This window comes from Trachypithecus francoisi, unplaced genomic scaffold (assembly GCF_009764315.1).
Source record: "Trachypithecus francoisi isolate TF-2019V2 unplaced genomic scaffold, Tfra_2.0 Contig00692, whole genome shotgun sequence".
Taxonomy (NCBI): domain Eukaryota; kingdom Metazoa; phylum Chordata; class Mammalia; order Primates; family Cercopithecidae; genus Trachypithecus; species Trachypithecus francoisi.
In genome coordinates this window covers 1,312-23,413 of record NW_022680826.1, presented here as the reverse complement: position 1 = coordinate 23,413, position 22,102 = coordinate 1,312, and the positions used below count along the sequence as shown (strand labels likewise).

The 22,102-nt window shown below is 34.9% G+C and overlaps 1 protein-coding gene across 1 annotated transcript; it reads left to right on the top strand.

Annotated features, from left to right (window-relative positions):
* Positions 1-19,355: 19,355 nt before the first annotated feature.
* Positions 19,356-20,973, top strand: LOC117087854 (taste receptor type 2 member 13). Its single transcript, XM_033218548.1, has one exon. The coding sequence runs from the start codon at positions 19,612-19,614 to the stop codon at positions 20,521-20,523; it is 912 nt and encodes a 303-aa protein (XP_033074439.1). The 5' UTR covers positions 19,356-19,611; the 3' UTR covers positions 20,524-20,973.
* Positions 20,974-22,102: the final 1,129 nt, after the last annotated feature.

Below are 22,102 nucleotides of genomic sequence, written 5' to 3'. Positions count from 1 at the left end.
GAAATACTGAAGGATGGTTTGCCAGGAAAGATGAACATTGGCAGAGGGGATAAACTTCTCTGACAATGAGTGAATTGCATTGAGTTACTTGTCTGGTAGTTTACGTGAGTTGGAAGAATTATTGTATTCATTGTATCAACTAAGCATTCTGATAATACAGTTAGCAAATAAACACACTAGTCTTTGAGACTTAACTTTGCTTCCACTTGTTTAAAAACTTTGGTTTCACTATCATGGTAATCGTTTATATTTTTTAATTTGATCTTGATGACCCATAAATATATATTATATATTTCACAATTAATTTAGCATTTTTCTACTCTTTCCACCCATCCTAGCCAAATTGGTTATAATAGAAAACATTTTTTAAACATTTACTATATTCCACTTAATCATCAAAACCACTATATCAGGGAGATATGATTGCTATCATTACCTTAGTTTTACAGATGACATGGCTTAGGTACATACCAAGGTTCTTATAAAGGTAGTAAGTGGAACAGAAGGCAGTGAGTTCTCAGAGCTTACTGTGCTCCACTTCTTACTTACTATTCATTTATTCATTTCATTACTACAATATGAGAGGGAATGAGGTTCAGAAAAGAAGCATAAGTTCTGTTACTAGGAGATTATCAAGGTTAAACTTTCCTAAGACTTTAACAGGTGAGGCGAGAAATATATTCTTCCTGAGTAAGTAAGTTTGTTTTAAATCATAAGAACATTTAAGTAGACTTGCAGTAAACTGTTTTCCTCCTTGACCTCATATAAAGATACTCATACAAATTAATTCCTTTTTTTGTGATTGTGAAAACCCTGTCAATGTAGATACTCTATGTGCTTTCTTAATATACACTACATGCACTTTTCTGCTGAGCCATGTTAGCATTGGCAAAATTTGAGCATATCCTTCGAAATAGACCAAATGTTGATTCTCATCACAATGAGTGTAAAATTTTAGAAATCCAAGAGATAGACTGGTCTGAGTTTTGTCCATGAAGGGACAAATTTGCATAACACTTGCACAGATTTCAGTCTTCTGCCTGAGAGTGTCTCCTGTGTCCTGGCCCCAGAGCTGGTATTACCAAAATAGATCCAGGTCACTGGTATTATTATTAAGATGTTATTTGAGCTCATGGTCTCATGACCAAGAAAATTAAGGAGTGTGGACACAAAGGGTGAGGCTGGAGCAAAAGTTTAATACGTGAAAGAAGAAAGCTCTGCAGTGGAGAGGGGAGTCAGAGTGGATTGCCACTTTTACAGCTGAATCCACAAGCTTTTATAAGAAACTGCTCTCATGTCAGTAGCTATTTTTATTATCTATAAAATTGTCAGCTGGGCGGGTTGGCTCATGTCTGTAATCCCTACACTAGGGGAGGCTGAGGAGAGTGGATCACGAGGTCCGAAGTTGGAAACCAGCATGGCCAACATGATGAAACCCCGTCTCTGCTAAAAATATAACAGAAAATAGCTGGGGATGGTGGCTTACGCCTGTAATCCCAGCTACTTGGGAGGCTGAGGTAGGAGAACTGCTTGAACCCAGGAGATGGAGGTTGCAGTGAGTGGAGATAGTGCCACTGCACTCCAGCCTGGGCGACAGAGCAAGACGTGGTCTCAGGGAAAGAAAAAAAAAAAAGGGTATCGGCACAACACCCTCTTATGTATGTAGTTTTAAAAGAGGGATTTTTAAAAAAAGTGATTAATGAATAACTCACTTTGTTTAGATAAACATGTATGTTTTATCTTAGAAAAAAGATTGTACTCCTCCTGCTTAAGAACCATAAATTACAACCGTAGTTTGTTGATTTCAAAGTGCAGATTTTTTATTATGTAACATCTTGGAAACTGGGATGTGTGGCACATTGTATTTTCCAAGGACAGTCGCAACAGTAGTTTTCATCTTTATTATCTTCTTACAACAGGACCTTACATCGTCTCTGGAGGGGGTGAGGTGTGATTTCACCCCCCTTCCACTTGGTTGGAATTTTGTTACTGCCGTGACCAACAGAATATGTCAGAAGTGATGCTTTGTGTCTTTTGAGTCTAGATCATAAAAATGCCTTGCAATTCCACCTGGTTCTCTAAAGAAACCGCCACACGCTACGAGGAAGTCCATGCTGTGAGGTAGAGGTGTAAAATTTGTTTTGAAAAATAATTGAACACATCACTGTCCCCAAACAACGTAGAATAAACAAGTTTTTTTTAGTGATTGAATTATTATCTTTATCATATATTGCATTTCTATATGTGGATGACTAGCTAAAGATTTATTAATCATCCCTTTGTATCTAATATGGTGACATTTTAGAGGCCTTAGCTTTTTTTATACTTACAATAGCCCTTTGATTATTTTTGCACGATGTTCACTCTTCGGATGCAGGAATTAAAATTTCAATATGAATGAGTATCGTTCCCAAATTCACATACTTTATAGGTATCAGCAGCGTTAGAAAATTCCACGAAGAGAGAGGGAGAGAGAGAGAGAGCGAGAGAGAGAGAAAGAGAGAGAGAGAATGACAAGATAACCTTATTCATTCAACAATTCAAAATACATAAAATCAAATCACAAGAAATGCAGAGGATTCAGCTGAAGAAGAAAGACTAAACTTTGATGAAGATTATACACTGTAATCTGACTATATATAAGTTTCTGGATAGGAAAATGCACTAATCCAAAAGCACCAGTTTTTCAGGTGTTCCTGTGTACATTGATTGCAACATTGTCCTCTCTTCATGTCTGGTTTTGGCTTTTGCTGATTCACAAACTGGTAATTTTTGATTTGTCATCCCAGTTCCACAATTTTGTTACATTTTTTGTTTGCTGTCATCTCCTCTTTTATCCTGTTTGTCATTGGGTATTTCTTTACTATAATGGTATAGGGACATGGGGAAAATGGTAGGAATAAGTATGTGTGTTCAATGCACTGTGCATTCCAATACCCTTAGGATAAAATGGCAAATATTACCGTTGCAAATGGCTTCATCAAATGGTCCATGTGTTTACTTTCTTTCAAGTGTATTCAAGTTACTTTACAAGGCAGACTGCTCTTACTGTGTAAGAATCTGCAGTCTTTTCTTTCTTTCTTTTTTCTTTTTTTTTGAGATGGAGTCTCACTTTGTTGCCCAGTCTAAAGTTCAGTGGTATGATCTTGGCTCACTGTAACCTCCGCCTCCCAGGTTCAAGCAATTCTCCTGCCTCAGCCTCCTGAGTAGCTGGGACTATAGGTACACACCACCACACCCAGCAAATTTTTTTTAGACGGGGTTTCACCATGTTGCCCAGGCTGGTCGTGAACTCCTGAGCTCAGGCAATCCACACCTAGGCCTCCTGCTCACCTGGGCGTGAGCCATCGCGCCCAGCCAGCCTTTTCTTACTGTACACCTTAAAGAGAATATGACCATGAGTTCATAATCAGATGGTTATTTTTCACAAGGTTATTGAATAAATTCAACCTATCTTTGCAACCCTAAAAGAAATTTTAAGTGACAAACACCTTTTTATACTCTAATAGGTGAACAAATATGATTTTATATAACAAAAGTACATAGTTTCAAGTCTACCAATTAACCATCTTTACAACTACCCAAACAAACATCTGTATATGATAAGAAAATATTTTGGGTAGGGCATGGTGGCTCACACCTATGATGCCAGCACTTTGGAGGCCTAGGTGGGCAGATCAGCCTGGCCAACCTGGTGAAACCTTGTCTCTACTAAAAGTACAAACTTCTCAAAACTGATTATATTTACTGTCGGATCCTTCATACCCTTTCCTCTGTCCTTACATGTTTCTCTTGTCAATCTCCCTGTGGAAATATCTCAGACATATGAAGCTCAATGCAATGGAATTCAGAGATCCTAGAGTCAAGGCCAAAAAAGAGCCATGATATCTGTGATGCTTTTCCTCTTATTATTTGCTATTTACTTTCTGTCTCTTCTTACAGTGATTTTTCATTCTAAGGTGATGCAGATCACATTGGTCCTTATGCTTAGCCAAGCTATCGCAAGTGTTTACCCTTCAGGCCACTCATTTATCCTGATTCTGGGATACAATCTCTGATTTGGTGCTGTGGCAGCTGAGGTGTGGTTGAAAGCTGGGAAACCCTCACATTCATAGATCATTCTTGTAACCATCTCATGTAATCTAGAAAAGAAATGTTGTTAAAAAATTCTTTTGTGATATTTTGTCCTTATTTCTGGATTCTTCTATCATGTGTGATATTGAATAATTTTCAAATGTTTATCAGAAAATGCTCTTATCTACAGCAATTAAATGTTAGTTACGTGTATGTTTAAAATATTTATACAAATAAAAACCATTACACAGGTTACCTAATTATTATACAGGAGTTTGCCAGCAACAAATAATACAGCTAGTGTTTCAGTTTCCACCTGTTCGGAAAATTTTAAAATACATATGAAAAATGTGCATGGCAGACACACGCAGGTGACCCTAGAAAAACATGGGTTGGCATCGCATGGGTCCACTTACACGCACATTTTCTTCTGCCTCTGCCACCTCTGAGATGGCAAGACCAACACCTTCTTTTCCTCCTCCTCCTCAGTGTACTCAACCTGAAGGCGACCAGGATGAAGACCTTTATGATGATCCATTTGCACTGAATGAATTGTAAATGTATTCTCCTTCCTTATGATTTTCTTAATAATGTTTTCTTGTCTCTATTTATTAAAAGGATACAGTGTGTAATACAGATAATACACAAAATATGTGCTAATCTGTTTATGTTATTCGTAAGGCTTCCAGCAAACAGAATGTTATTAGTCAGGTTTTTGGGAAGTCAAAAGTAGTAGTGGAGTTTTGACTGCACGTGGGGTCAGGGCCTCTAAGCTTCTTGTTTTTCAGGGTCAACTGTATTTACTAAATGTGAAAATAATAATTTTTATGCCTAACAGTTTTCAAATTATAAGAATCAATTTATAAATATTTGTTAGACATTTCTCACAATCAAAAAGCAGCCTGTATCTCATTCACTCTTTCCACTTTACTACATTTTCAGTCAGTGATTTGTTATAAATCTATAATATATATTATAAAATATATAATATATAATCAGTTTATAAATATAAAAATCAGGAAACTGCACTTTTTTTGGGAATTCATTAATATTTCTCATTATAATTGCAAAATATGTACACAATTTTGATTTTAATGTATGAATCTCCAACATTTATTTAATGTTGTGAGCATGATTTTTAAATGTATATGTTAATTGATCATGCGCCTCTGGGTGACTGGTGAGTGGAAAAAGGAAAGGAGATTAAAAAAAGAATTAGCGAGAACAATTTGTGCCAAAAACATTGAACTTCAGGTACATGCAACTCATATTAGGATTGATTTGATACTGGAAAGGAATTTGAAGTTAGTCTAAGTATAGTATGTCAAAACTTATCTAAAATCAAGTTCAAGTAGAGGGATAAAGGATAAAAATGACCAAAGGTCAGTGTTACTAAATTTTGAATACAATGAAATGTGATTTCATTAAGTTCTGTCCCTAGAATAGAGTGTATAATTTATCAGAGCAGCAAAATTGTTAGTCTTTTCTATTATTGTAGCCTGATGACCTAAAAGAAAGCCTGGACACAGGGTAGTTTAATAAACGTTTAATCAATTAACAGTAGAGTAAATGATTGAATGAACTACATAGAAGAGGATGACAAGAGCAAACTTAATCCACCGAAACATGAAGCTTGCATATCACAGCTATTTTTCAGACCTGGCTTATAAATTTATATGCACACTCTCTGAGTTCAAGAATTTCCAGCAGCCAGAGCTGCAAACTCCTCTGGTGCAGAGAATACATCACTAGGGGTAGCCATCACTGGGAAAGAAGCTGTTCTTATAATTGGAGGTGGAAATAAATGAGAATAAAACAATCAGATGGTTGCCGTCACAATGGCATTAAAAAAGTTGAAGATGATGCCTTTTGGTTTCTTCGTGATCACGTTCTTCTAATATTTACTAGCTAGTTATTGTGTAATCACAAAGATTTTTTAGAAATTGAATAATAATCAGGTATTGTATTAAATTTTATATTAATGATAATGGTTTTTCTTCCTTTCGTTTTTTACTTTAGTAGATTCTCTGTTATTTTCTTGATAGAAAAACAGATCAGCATGCGGTGGTAATTTCACTCCTTCCATTTGAATACGTATTTCTCTTTTATGTGTTTGTCTAATGCTAAATAAGATCATTCACTTTCTAATTATCTCTAACAGTGATAAGCTTTTTCTTTGTACCTTTTTATTAGATAATTTTTCAGTGTGTTGCAGATACCCATAAGGTTAGCAGTTACTTATATTTTTTTTTCCTCTGCTGACTTCATTATCCAAAACAAATGATGAACATTCCTTAACATTCCTAAAAGAAAGTCTGTTAGGTCATTTAACTAATATATCACTTCAATTTGTTTGAAGTTATTTAGTTTTTAAAGTGAGATTTATAGTTATTACCGTTGTTAGGGTAGTCATATCAAAATTACTCATTTTTTTCCAAGAACTTGGGGTATTTCTCTTCTTTTCAATGTTTTGTATAAATCATCATATTAAAGGACTTCCTGTTAGTTGAGGAAACTTCCGTGAAGCCCAGCAACTTCTGAGAGGAGTGAATTCTCTATTAAATTTCATAATATTTTACTTAAATATTAAGTAGTACAACATGTTTAATATATTTTAAAGTCATTTTATATATAAGTCACTTCATATTGTATATCTCTAAAAACTGTGTTCAGTTTCTCTTGTTTCGTTTTCAGAATGTAGGAAAAAGTATTATCTTTAAAAACACGTATTTAGGCTTTACCTATTTACTCTAAAGATTATCTATGTTTTTCCTTTATTCTTCAAGAATGTTCACAGTCTTTTGCTGATTTTATTGGATTTTTCAAGAAGTTATTACTTTTAGTTCAAAATTTATAAATCATTTCTTCTCACTCATTTAATACTTTAATTTTCAGTCATTCTTACTTCTGCTCTCTCAAGCGTTTGAGCTTATTGCTTACTTATTTTCAATACTCCTCGTTGCATTATAAAACCATCAATTTCTAAATTGTTTTCTGACTATTTTGTAAATCAAATCACATCAATTTTTTATGCAGCTGACTACAATTTTATTTTCAGAATTATCAGTAAATTTAAGTTTTCTGTTTGCTCATGTTTTTAATATATACATATTTCTAGAATATATATGGTTTGATTTGTATTTGGTTTTCATTTTTAATAATTTCCTAGGGTTAGGATAATCTGATTTATAAAAGTAATCTGTATAATTCCATTTTACTTTGTTTACTATGTTTTCTTTAAATAAATTCTATTAGAGAAGCATATGCTTTTTACTTTATAAAGTTTGGCACAAATGTAATATTAAGTATGTTTATTATATTACTTAAGATATTTTTTTAAAAATTTATCTCTCATCTGCCAAATATGTCCAAACCTCTGCCATAATTTTGTTATATTTATTATCTTCTATAATTTCCAACATTTTTGTTAACGATTTTTTCCAAGATTTTTACTATTTGGCATAAAATTATCCTACAGAAACATGGTTCAAATATTAGAACAGTTGTAGAATCCATCATAAGCTAGTGGATGACAGAGCAGGAACAGCACCCTCTTGGACAAGCACCACCATTTTAAAGTTCACCTTGATCAAAAACCACCTAAATCCAGAGGAAATCAGCCTAATGGCTAAGGTCAGCATGACCGTAAGCCACAAATGACATCTCCAACCAGAAACATTCCAATTGTAACATAAACCCCTCCTAACCAAAGACATTCCAGCCCCAAGATAACCTCTCTTCCAGAGGAGGGATGTCAGCCCCAAGATTTCCTCTCCTCTGACCAGAGACATTCCAACCCTGCAATAAACTTCTTCCCCACACAGAAACATTCCAAACCTGTAATAGGTTCCCTCATCTTAAAACTTTAAATTGTCTTAGTCTGTAAAAGAGAATACTCCTGACTGGAATCAACCAGAAATCCCTGTTAGGATTATTCTCTGAAATAAACCTGTCTTTGACTGTTGCGTCACTTTAGGTGTTTCATTCCTCTTTCCTTAACTCTTACATTTGGTCCCAAAACCCGGGATGGGAGTTAGAGGTAGAGGCTCTCTTGCAACCCAGGAAGCAGTAGATAGCAACTGCTCATCCCACTGGATCCTGTCTCCCACTCCATCTTCACTTTTCGAGGGATTTGCTTGAGGAGGACAACACTAACCTGAAGGGGACTGTGAGGCTCAGGCTGGGGTTACTCTCCAGTGAGCCTCAAAATCCTCAGGTCTCAGAAATCCACCTCTGACAGCCTGCAATGGGCATTTCACTCTCTGCCCTCTTCCTCCCTCATCTTCCCTTTCTCTCTCTCTCTCTCTCCCTCCTTTCTCATGCAGCTCCAGTCCAAGAGATCCTGTGCCAATTCCAACCAGAACATCTAATATTGGACACTAATCCAACCAACTGGTAAGATCTGCCCTCCGCTGGCTTTCTCGTGGTACCCAAGAAAGTCAGGTCTGTTGTCCCAGTCCTTGGAGGACAAGGGACTAAGCTGGAAGAAACCTTGGGGATGCCCAGTTTCTTCTCAGCTTGATGATCCTCTTTATAAAGAGGATTCCTGGTCTCTGTCTTTTGTCTGGGAATGCCTGGAACAAAAACAGACATTCTCGACTTCCTCTTACCAGTCCACATAGGTGCCCAAAAATCCCACATTCCTATGTCCTCTCCACTGGGCTGTCTCCTTCACAACCTCACCAGACTTGTCTTACAGGAAGCATAAAGCCAAAGCATTTGGTTTTTTATTGCAACATGGCCTGGCCCCAACACAAATTAGATGTAATGACAGCTGATGACCAAAAAATGGCACCTTTGACTTTCAACTTCTCAGGGACCCTGACAACTTTATAATCAAGAACAGCAAATGGCAAGAGGTTCTCTCTATTCAGGCTTTCTTCTACCTTACATCCCGACCCTCCCTTCATCAACCTTGCACCCCTCATGAAATCCTTCTTCTTAATGAAAACCTCCCTGGGTCTCCCCTTCCTCTGAAACTCCTTCCTTCGAAACCCCTTCTTCCAAAACCCCTTTTGACCCTGCAGATGAACTCCCACTGTATTCTCATCTTCCTGCATTTGCTCCTCACCCGTTGGAAGTCTCCACCCCCGTGGCCCCTCCTGCCCCCAAGCCTTCAGCCCCAAACCCTGCTCCTCCTCCTTCTCCACCTGTTATCCATTCAAAAACCACTCCAACCAGTCAAGCAACCTCTGACATTCTCCCTCTCCAGAAAGTGGCTGGGGTTGAAGGCATTGCTCTCGTTCATGTCCCTTCCTCTATGTGTGATTTGTCACAGATCGAACAACATCTGGGATCTTTCTCTGAAAATCCCTGTCATTATCACAGGGAATTCTTGAATATAAACCAATCCTTTAAGTTAGCATGATATTTAGATAATTCTAACCTCCACTCTCACCCCTGATGAAAAAGAGTGCTCGGCTTAATTAAAATGGACATCCGAGCTCTGAATATATTCAAAAGACCTTTATGTTTTTCTCTTCATAAATCTTGTTCTCCTGAAAAAGGTTTTTTCCAAGTCAACTGAATTACTTTTCTCCACTCTGTCTTGCCACTCTTGGTGCATGTATGAAAGGCCCTAAAATTACTTCTGGTGTCCTGGGACTCCTTGGGAAAGCAGAAGAGGCCCCACAAATCCTGTTTTGGGAAAAATCTCTGTTTTCCTTTTGGAAGCCCTGGAATTAGAGGTGAACAAGTGCCTCTCAAAATCTGTCTTTGTCTTCCAGCTATGGTTGTTTATTAGGCCCTGGAAATTGTTTTCCTAGCCCTCTTCTTAAAGGGCATCACCCAAAGGCCAATAATCCAATTGGAAAATTAGAAAATAAAAAAATCTTGTAACTACTGGATCTTATTCTGGTTGTCTGTGTGGATATATACGTGTTATGTGTGCAATGTCTATGTAAAAAGCTCTAATTAATTGGCCTAGCAAAAATAAGCCCTTGAATCAAATATTTTTAAGGGAAAAGTAAAAGCTGTGGAACTTTTCAGTCCACGTTACTTAAATCTTTAAAACTTACTGGTACAGCAGGATTAAAAATATCTTAAGAGTTGTCAGCATACATTTTTGTTTGCATGTATTGATCAAGCAATTTCATACTTATCTCTGCCAAATACTATAAGGTGTCAAAATTTGGCATAGAGGCTACAAAACTGTAACTCAGTCCAAACAGAATAATCTTTGCTTGTGTAATTTTTTAATAAATGAAACATTAATATTGGTTTAATAAAGATAGATACATCTTGAACTATTTAGTGAAATACCCTAACTTTTAATCTCGTGGCCTTACACAGTCTAGTCCACAGACATAAAGGAAGTTTGTTTTGGGAAAGGACTGTTATAATCTTTGATATTAAGGAAAGAAGGTTCATATAAAAATGAATCTTACACAATAAATTCTTATCCTAAATTAACTGGTTGTTTAAAGAAAGAAATGTTTACAACAAGTTAGAAAGTTGAGGCATATTAGAGATTGTGAAAGTTGTGAAAAATTTTATAAGAGGGAATTTATGCAAGAAATGTTGTACAATTTAAAAGTGATTAGGCCTCCTGAATGCTTTATAACATGCCACTCTAACTCTTAGCTGTACAAATGGCCTGCTTTGCAGCCAGGTGAGACCTAGGACACATGGAGTGAAACACTGGAATAAGTCAGACCTTATCTGAACTTCTGCCTGGGTTCTAGGTTCTATACCTAGTACATAATTAAAATCCCAAACTCACCAACAAAAGCAAAGGTTGCTAAAAGTTAACAGTGTAACATGTATTTAAGACTACTGAAAAAACAGTTTGCATATACTTTTGGTAAAAAGATTATAAGGAGGCATGAGAATGTGAATTTTTACCTAGATTAAAAGGTTAAAGACTTGTTTTGAAGGTTTAAGCAAGTTTTAGAAAGTTATTTGTAAAGGAAATTCTGTGTGTAAACATATCAGCTAAAGTTGAAGGGGTATCATCCAATTTTTCTGTAAACTGAGCATTAAAGTAAAACGCAATGGGTTTCTCTTAAAGCACTAACTTGCTTTTTAACAAAAATTATAAAGGGTTTAAAAGGGTCTATAAAAATCTTACCTTATGGTCAAAAATTAAAATTGGTTAAATGTATCTCCAAGATTGTATTAATACAAAAAATTAGCTAGGTATGGTGATGGGCGCCTGTAGTCCCAGCTACTCAGGAGGCTGAGGCAGGAGAATGGCGTGAACCCATGAGGCGGAGCTTGCAGTGAGCCGAAATCGCGCCACAGCACTCCAGCCTGGGCCACAGTGCGAGACTCCATCTCAAAAAAAAAAAAAAAAAATTGAGTTTTACATTAATAGCACACTAATATAAAGGTAAAATTTGGCTTATTGGTATAAAATCATACAGGAAGCATTCTCAAATATAAAATGGTGTTTGGCTTTCCTTGGGCTATATTTGTATAAATATGTTATTGGTATGTGTTCCAAAGTTATGGGAGAATCCCATAATTCTGATATATCGTGTACATTATCAGCAATAATTATAATTGTTATGATAAAATTATTGTGTGCCACTAAGGTAACAGATATCTTTGTCAACTGTGACTTTAACAATGGCTACCATAAAACTTTTGGTCATCCATAAATAATTGTTGTCTAGTTTTGGTTCTCTTTAGAAGGTGGTTTTATAATCAGCTATAAAGCTCTAACAGGTACTCTTGAGTGCAGGTTTCTGATAACTTTGGAGATTGTGACATCAGAATAGAGGAAAAACGTTCAGGACTCTTGAAGAGCTAAAAATGTTCATTAATATCAAGCAGGACAGGAATTAACTTCATGAACTGAACTAATAGGAGACAGGAGCGATCTTTTTGACATTTTGAAGTTGTGGCAATATAGTTATTTGCATAAGTGCAATAAGAATCTGTTTGCTTTTGTAACAGGACACAATTGGAAAAACTGGTTATTTTTACCAAGGCTTTGACTGGAATCATATGCTTACCTTTCAGGAATCAAACTTGACTTAAGAAGGCAACAAAGCCCTTGGAAACTGGCCTCATATTTTATGTACACAGTCCCTGTACAGGGTTTCCGACCTGTGGTAAGTAAAGAATGTCACTTTCTGACAGGCCAGGAACCCCAAGTTATCTTGGAACCTCAACAAGAGAGGAATTCTCATAGGCATTTGATGGTACAAATCCATGGCTGGGCTGGGCTTTAAAAAAGGTCTTATCTCAGATTCCTTCTATGGAACAAAGTTCCAACAAATCAAATTTAAAAGGCCTATGTAACAAATAATCATTCTTACTGGCCTGTATACAAATAATTAAACCAAGTATAATAAAGTAAACCAGTCCTACCATGATTTGTCTTTTAACAATGGTTACTAATAGAAAGTAACACATGGATCTTTCCAAACACATGCTTCTGCTTCTCCTTAGATAAGGAATGTCGCTTCTATCTCAACCAATCAGACCTAGTAAGAGACACTGCTGAAAAACTTAAAGAAAGGGCTAAAAAACGAAGGGAATACCAAAACAACCAAATAGATTCTTGGTTTGGGAACAAAATCACACCATGGGTCATCCCATTCCTGGGCCCTCTCCTCATAATATGCCTAGGACTAATGTTCTTACCCTGCCTAATTAACCTACTTCAAAGATTTTTAACTGACAGGATTATGGCCATTTCACAGAAAACTACCCCAAAACATCTACATACAGTGTTAATACTAGAGTCAATGCAAGACCAGAAAACTCTCGGTCCCCTCATCAGCAGGAAGGAGCCAGCAAGAACACATCACCCCTCATCTTTCTAATAACTACAGAGCCTGGATTGACAAAGCGGGAGCATCGCCATCTTGGACAAGCACCGCCATTTTAAAGTTCACTTTGATCAAAAACCGCCTAAATCCAAAGTGAACCAACCTAATGGCTAAGGTCAGCATGAGCATAAACCACAAATGACATCTCTGACCAGAAACATTCCAACCATAAGATAAACCCTTCCCGACCAGAGACATGCCATCCCCACAATAACCTCCCTTCCTGCCAGAGAGATGTCAGTGCCAATATAACCTCCCCTCCAACCAGAGACATTCCATTCCCACAATAAACTTCTCCCCGACACAGAAACATTCCAAGCCTGTCATAAGTTCTCTCACTCTGAATCCTTAAGTGCTCTTAGTCTGTAGGAGAGAATACTGCTGACCAAAATTGGCCAGAAACCCCTCTCAAGTTTATTCTCCAAAATAAAGCTGTCTTTGACTGTTGAGCTGCTTTTCGTGTTTCTTTCCCTGTTCTTGAACTCTTACAGTGAAATATTTAAAAATATGTGGGATAATCAAGTACAATGGTATACTGAGTTAGTCATGACTGAAAGAAACAGAATGGAGACATTAAATTTTGCCTTAAAAAAGTTTATATCTTATGTTTAGGTAAATTAAATAGAAAAAATGTGGTAAAACCCCCATCTCTACTAAAAATATAAAAAAATTAGCTGGGCTTGGTGGTGTGTGCCTCTAATCCCAGCTACTTGAGAGACTGAGGCAGGAGAATTACTTGAATGTGGGAGATGGAGGTGGCACTAAGCCAAGATCACACCATTGCACTCCAACCTGGGCAACAAGAGTGAAACTTCTGTCTCAAAAAAAGTAAAAGAATCATGGAAAAGATGCAATAATCATGAATTTGGACATCCTAACAATGCATTACATAAATAGATAAAGCCAAAGCAAAAGCCTCACAAGCAGAAACTAAGAATCCACAAATAATAAGAATGTAAGACACACTTCATAAACTGACATATCAAGCAGAAGAAAGAATGATATGGAATATTTTAAGAATTCAATTAGCAAAAATTAATTCAATACTTTTATGTAGAAATCTGTACTTGACAGAAATCTGGACACAAACATTCAAATACACACGAAACATTTATACATCTAAACTGTGTACACTGTAACAAAGAACAGACTCCATGGAATAAATATTATGCATAAAGTAAGGTAGTAAAACATTAAATCAATAAAAAAAGTTTGAAAATTAAGCTATTCTCTATAACTAAGAAAAAGATAAACATTTCTACATAAAAGATAAATATTTAGAACTCAAAAATGAAAAAGCTTTTCACAATCAAAATGAGAAAACCAACTAAAGCTAAGAATTCATATCCATTAGTACATGTATTATAAAAAAAGTTTTCTAGATGAATGAGGCACATAGTCACCTTGAGTTAAGGAAAATGAACAGAAAAATTCAAAGAAAGGTGAAGAAGTTAAGAAGGAGCTAATAAGTACCTTGTGCTTACTTAGTATATGGTACTGTTCTAGGTGGTTTATGTGTGCTACTTATTTTATGTTTATTCCTAGAAACAGTCTCATTCCCTTTGGTTTATGAAGAATCAGAGGCATGGAAGAGTCCGGTGGCACCTGCCTGTAATCCCAGAATGCTGGGAGATCAAGACAGGTGGATGCCTGAGTTCAAGAGTTTGAGACAAGCCTGGGCAATATGGTGAGACCTGCCTCCACCCCCCACCCTCTACAAACAATACAAAAATTAGCCGGTTATGGTGGTGCACCTTTGTAGTCTCAGCTACTAGGGAGGCTGAGATGGGAGGATCACTTGAGCCTGTGAGGTCAAGGCTATAGTGAGCCAAGATTCCACCACTGCACTCCAGTCCCTGGGTGACAGCGTGAGACCTTGTCTCAAAATCTAAACAAACAAACAAAAAACCAAGGGATAGAAAGGTTAAGTAAATTTCTCCAAGTCATAGACTCAGCAGAAGGAAAAGTTAGAATTTGTCTGGAGGGCAGTAATTACGCTTTTGGATGTCAACCAAAATAAAAGTAGAAAATAAATAAATGAATGAATAAATAAATAGAAAACCAAAATATAACGGACAATGGTAGCACAACCAAAATCTTTTAAAGATTAGGAAATACAAAAGTCTGATAGTACTGATCAAGAAATACAAGAAGCAGAAAAGTTGATGAAATGTAGAAAATACTAAATAGCAGAGCTTTATATAATCAATGATGTTCTAAATAATTTTATTCCAAAATTTAAAAACTCAATTGAAATTGCCAAGTTTTTAAAAAGCACAGGTCAACAAAAACTTATAGTAGTAGTAAAAAACTTTAATGAATCAACAATTTCAAAGATTTTGAATGGACTATCAAAATATACACAAGATATCAAATTCAGATGGATTTATAAAAAGTTTTTACCAAGTTTAAAAATGTCATAATTTTTACCTTCTCCAAACTGCTTCAGTGAACCTAAATGTTTTATTCTCATTTCTTTCAAGAAGTTAAAAAATTATCCTCAACATGAGCAAAAACAGTACAGCACAGCAAATAAAGAGAAGGTAGGCAATTAGATTCAGGTGCAAAACTGCTAAAAAAAAAGCATGAAAGTAAATAAGTCTCATAATATGTACTTAAAATATATTACAAATGAAAAGATTCGTTCTAAGAATGTGAAGATGATTTGAAACTAGAGAGTAAATAATTTTAATTTACATAAAATTATCTCAACAGATGTTGCAAAAATGTTTGATCTAGTTTAACTCCTAATCAAGATAAATAACCAAATCCAGTTTAAATAGAAGCAACATTTAATAACTTGTATGTCTACTAAACAAATACAGAAGCATAGTTTTAGTGTAACATAAAACTATTTCATTTAATCAAGATTAAGACAAAGATACTTGTTTATTGACAATTTTGTTAGTTAATTTAACTAATACACTTTGACAAAAATATTGTTACATAGAAATTTGGATGGAAATTTAAAGAAATTATATGCTGATAGTAGTAATTCCACCTAGATAATTAAAAAATCAACAGGAAAACTTTTAAAATAACACACATTCGACAAGTTTGCAGGGTACAATATCAATATATGTGGGCTAAAATTACACCTATTCACCAGCACTGGTCCATTAAAATGTGGAATTTAAAAATTCCCTTTCTTATTACAAATAAGAACTATATTTTGATTATGACCAAGTCTCACAAAAGTGTTTCATGATGTGATTTATTATACATAACTACAATACTTTAGTGAAGGATTTGAACTATATAGATAGATATGCAAAAATTAATTTTCTAAGACTTTGATTATGCTCAAATTAATTCACATATTCAATACAATTCTAACCAGAATCTTAAAGAAATTTATTTTCATGTTGACAGAATAGTCCTAAATTACACATGAATTAAATTCAGTATTCAAAAATAAATCAGACAATTCTTGAAAAAGAAAATTAAGTTAGGATATCCAGCAGTTAGCAAGATTTATTTAAAATATTTATTTAGTGGCTCATACTTGCAATCCCACCATGTTGGGAGGCTGAGATGGCAAGATCTGAGAGGAAAACATATACCAGGAAAATAACAGCAAACATGCTCAAAGGAAGTAAAAATAATTAAATAACAATATAAGAGATGAAATTAATGAAAGATAATACATTTGAAAAGATCAACCAAGACAGATTTGAATAGACTAATAAAATAAGCAAACTTCTGGTAAGATAAGTCATGAAAAGAAAAGCAAATAATATGAAGAATTCAAAGAATATATTCTGTTGGTATTAAAAATTTAATAAGATGATATTATAATCAAAATTACATAAAAACATAAATAATTGAAACTGACAAATATCTAGAAAATTGTAACTGCCTAAACGAGACCAGAAGAAATAGGCAACAGAATAGTTCCAGATCAAGATCACAGAAATGTATGCTCATGTACTCAATAAGTTACATGTTAAAGAATGTTCGTAGCATCATCATCATCATAGTCTCCAAACTCAAAATAAGCCAACTTTGTGTTTCCACTAGACTAGATAAAGTTTGAATTGTCATTCAATTAATACTATGCAGCAATTGAATAAATGATCTATCTCTATATGCAACATGATTAATTTTAAAAACATAATATTGATCAAAAATAGTTACATTCAAAAAGATTATGTACAGTATTATTCCATTCATGTGCAATCCAAAACCAGGGAAAACCAAGCTAGTGCTTAGGGATCCATATTCAAATGTAAAATATACAAAGTTAAACAATAATGTGATTTGAGTTGCAGATAGTTGTTACTTCTGGAATGAAGATAGGGGTTGTGATTAGAAAGGAGAATATAAGGTGTTATGGGATATACAAAGTTCTCTTTCTTGACATGGGAGGTGTTTAAATTAGTGTGCATTTATACTTCATTAAATGTTCTATATTTGTTATATGTAACAATAATAGTCAGCAAAAATGAAAAAGAGAAAAGAAATATTTCTAAACAAATGATATGAAGTTAGCTAAATCTTAATACCAAATTCTCATAGGCACAATATGAGAAATGAAAATTAAATGTCAATATTCCTTATAAACATAGATGCAAATATCCTAATACAACACTGGCAAACTGCATTGGTAAATGTTTTCTCTTATGGAAATGCACCAGAAAAATGCAGCTCAGAACCGCAAGCCTGCTATCCATTCTCTCTGTCTTTGTCATATGTTGTCACAAGTTCTAAAAAACTATGGTATTTTTTTCATATACCAGCAAGTACAGTACCGTCCCTCAGGTCTATTTGTGCCGATTTGGGGTATTATCAAGTTGTGACCGGCATCCCCAAACGCTTTTCTCTAGATAGAGAGGAAGATCACCCTAAATTGAAAAAGTATAAAAGATCTCTTCAGGCCTGGGTCAAGAGTGAAAATGAAAGACCACATGCCACATAGCTAGATATTTAAAGGTCATAAATATACAAAGCTAACAAACTGTTAAAGGAGATATTTTCTATTCTATCTTGACAAATATACCATTATAACAACAAAATGGAAAATAGCTACCTAGCTATTCTAAGTTATAATTGAAACTTGCAAATCATCAAAGATGATGCAATTATTTTGTAAATTTTTTAGTACTCTGTAGATCACCCGAAAAAGATTGCGTGAGTAATAATATACATTTATAATTCACAAATTATATGTTTATTAAATAAAAATAGCTTTGTATTCATCCAGCTAAATGGCTATTTACTATCTTATAATCAAGATAACGAAGTGTTTTATTTACATTAATTTTGAATTAGATACTCTTTCTTGAGTCTCCAAGTTTTCAGAATTTTGGTAATTCACTTTTTTTGGTATTTTTTGAAAAAGTGGGATGGGGTGAGGAATCTTGACTCTTCACAGTGAACACAGTAGTCCTGCCTTATCTGCAGTTTCAGTTACCTAAGGTCAGCCACAGTCCAAAAATAGGTGTGTACAGTACAGTAAGGTATCTTGAGAGAGCGAGAGACACCACACTACATATTTTATATTACATACATACATATATTTTTTACATACATTACATACATACATAATATTTTTAAACAAATTTTTTACTTTTTATTTTTTAAATTTTTATTTATTTTAGAGACAGGATCTCCTTATATTGCCCAGGCTGGTCTCAAACTTTTGGGCTCAAGTGGTCCTCCTGCCTCAAACTCCCAAAGTGCTAGGGTTACAGGCGTGAGGCACAACCCCTGGCAACTTTTATTATAGTATATTGTTTTAATTGTTCTATTTTATTATTAGTTATTTTTGAAATCTTTTACTGTGCTTGATTTATAAATTAAACTCTATCATAGGTAGATAAATACAGGAAAAATACATATTGTATATAGAGTTTGGTACTATCTGCTGTTTTAGGCATCCACGGGGGGTCTTGGGACATATGCCCCATGGATAAGGGGAACTAGTGTTTCTGTTTCTTTGCTTGGTTATCAGTTTTGGGGTTATGACATAATACAGTACTGCTTTCTTTGGTAGCTGTTGCTGAATTTGTAAAATTTACTTATTTTTTATCACTTTTAAAGTTTAAAAAAGAAGTATGAGGGGAAAAGTGGATAAAATGTGAAGGCATTTGGTGTTATGGAGGGATAGTGGTGAGCACTGTTAAGCAGTGATGAGGCAGGGAATGAGAAAGATGGATGCTTTGTAAACGAGTTTCTCTTCAGTCACAGTATTGACCAAATCCAGCTTTAGCTCCACAAGAAATTGAGCACTCTTTTGAAATAGCATAGGTCTGTCTTTGCATATTTTATAAATCTTCATTGGCTACGCTATTAGCCATAAAAGCTTCATTTAGCTACATATTCTATGAATCAGATTTTTATAATATTTGTGCCTCAGAACTCAAGCTGGTTGAATCAAATTTTCTACAACTCAGAGAAGGCAAAAATGTACAAAACAATGAAAGAGAATACATCTTTATTTGCATGGAGGCAAATGTGAGTTTAACTTTGCTTCATAATCATCTATGAAATATTTCTGCCCATGGTGAAGACATAAATTTCTTAGCTGGGGCTCAGCAGAGAAATTGAAGGAAAAAAAGATGTCACCAGTACAGCTATGTGAAGATCAATCAGCAAACTTTAGAAATTTCCGCTTGACATTGAGCTAACAATGAAAGAAGGAGCAGAAAAAGGAGAAGGAAGAAGAACTCCACTGTCCACTTAAGGATATGAATAGCATTTTAGATCAGTGAATAACCAGCAGTGATATTAGACTTTGAACTTTCTCGGTTCTGACATGGAAAGTGCCCTGTGGAGTATCCTCACTCTTGTAATAATTGCAGAATTCGTAATTGGGAATTTGAGCAATGGATTTATAGTACTGATAAACTGCATTGACTGGGTCAGTAAAAGACAGCTGTCCTCAGTTGATAAAATCCTCATTTTCTTGGCAATCTCCAGAATTGGGCTGATCTGGGAAATATTAGTAAGTTGGTTTTTAGCTCTGCATTATGTAGCCATATTTGTGTCTGGAACAGGGTTAAGAATTATGATTTTTAGCTGGGTAGTTTCTAATCACTTCAGTCTCTGGCTTGCTACAATCCTCAGCATCTTTTATTTGCTCAAAATAGCGAGTTTCTCTAGCCCTGCTTTTCTCTATTTGAAGTGGAGAGTAAACCAAGTGATTCTGATGATACTGCTGGGAACCTTGGTCTTCTTATTTTTAAATCTGATACAAATAAACATACATATTAAAGACTGGCTGGACCCATATGAAAGAAACACAATTTGGAATTTCAGTATGAGTGGCCTTCCAACATTTTCAGTGCCGGTCAAATTCACTATGACTATGTTCAGTCTAACACCATTTACTGTGGCCCTCATCTCTTCTCTCCTGTTAAGTTTCTCCTTGTGGAAACATCTCCAGAAAATGCAGCTCAATTACAAAGGACACAGAGACCCCAGAACCAAGGCCCACATAAATGCGTTGAAAATTGTGATCTCATTCCTTTTACTCTATGCCAGTTTCTTTCTATGTATTCTCATATCATGGATTTCTGAGCTGTATCAGAATACACTGATCCACATGCTTTGTCAGACGATTGGAGTCTTCTATCCTTCAAGCCACTCCTTTCTTCTGATTTTAGGAAACCCTAAGTTAAGACAGGCCTCTCTTTTGGTGGCAGCTAAGGTATGGGCTAAACGTTGAGAAACTCACAATTTCATAAGCCATTCAGACCACAGATTATTGAATATTGTAGACAGAAATGGGAGTCTATGAGAAGTTTAAAAATATTTTATACTTTCCCTGGTTTCTTCTATTGTGAAGGTGGTCACTACAATTTTTTAAAATTCTTCTCTATAATAGCATCTTACCTAAGAATATTATGTATTTATGACATATATTTCTACATTATTAGGAATTTGAAACTTATTTGAGGAAATCATTGGTAGATTCTACTGTAAATTAAAAACATATACTACAGCATACTTAGATGTTAATTGTAAATCTACAGTCTTTTGTCTGGCAATGGCTCTTCAATTCTAAATCACTCATTGGGATGGGTGATTTAGGTAATTACTTTATTATATCATGTAGTCCTATTTAAATGGTGAATTACAGATAACTAGAACAGTTATTTGGAATAGAATTAAGGGAAGTTTGGACTTGCCACTATTACTATACTGATGGGTTAAAAAAAGTTTAATATGAGTAACTGCCACATAAAAAGATACGTGCTTTTTAGGAATTATATTGTATGTATGTGTACATACATATTTTACATTATGCCTTTTAAAATAAATATTATTGAGGCATAATTTACATATAATAAAATGCAACATGTTAGTCCACATTTCGGTTAGAGTTTTGACAATAGTATACACCTGTGTGACCACAATGTCAGTGCCCTTTGCAGTTTACCCTCTCCTCACCAGCCCTTTTCCCCAAGCAACTACTTATCTGCTCTTGGTAACAATAAGAAAGTTCTTTGATTTTTAGAATTTATATGGATATAGATACATAGATGCTATATACACACACACACACACATACAGTTATTGAGTGTGCACTATTATATATGAGGCTTCTTTAACTCAGCATAATGCTTTTGAAGTTCTTCTGTTTTGTTGTATTAATCAGCAGTTTGCTCCTGAGCAGTATTCCTGAGTAGTATTGGATATACCACATTAAAAAATTTATCTTTCCTGTTAATGAACATTCGAATGGTTTTCAATCATTGGCCATTATAAATAAAACTGTATCAACATTCATGTGTGTCTCTTCTTCTGGATATACAATTTTCTCACTCTTGAGTAAATACCTACGAGTAAAAATGTCAAATCATATGATAAGTGTATGTTTAACTTAAAAAAAATGCCGGAGTTCTATGGAGTGGCTGCACCATTTCATATTATTGCCAGCAATAGACGAGAGTTTCAGTTTTTTCACATTCTGGCCAACAGTTGGTAGGTACTCTGTTTTATTTATTTATTTTTTGGCCATTCTAGTCAGAATGTAATGGCATCTCATCATAGTTTTAATTCACATTTTCCTAATGGCTAGTGAGGCTGAACATTTTTTCATGTGCTTTGGGTCATTCATAAAACCTCTTTTTATGAAATGTTTGTTTAAACCTTTTGTCAACTAGTTAGCTTGATTCATTGCTTTCTGTTTTTGTTACTGATTTGTAAATGTTCTCTATATAGTCTCTGTATTAGTTTGTTTTCATGCTGCTGATAAAGACATACTCAAGACTGGGTAATTTATAAAGAAAAAGAGGTTTAAT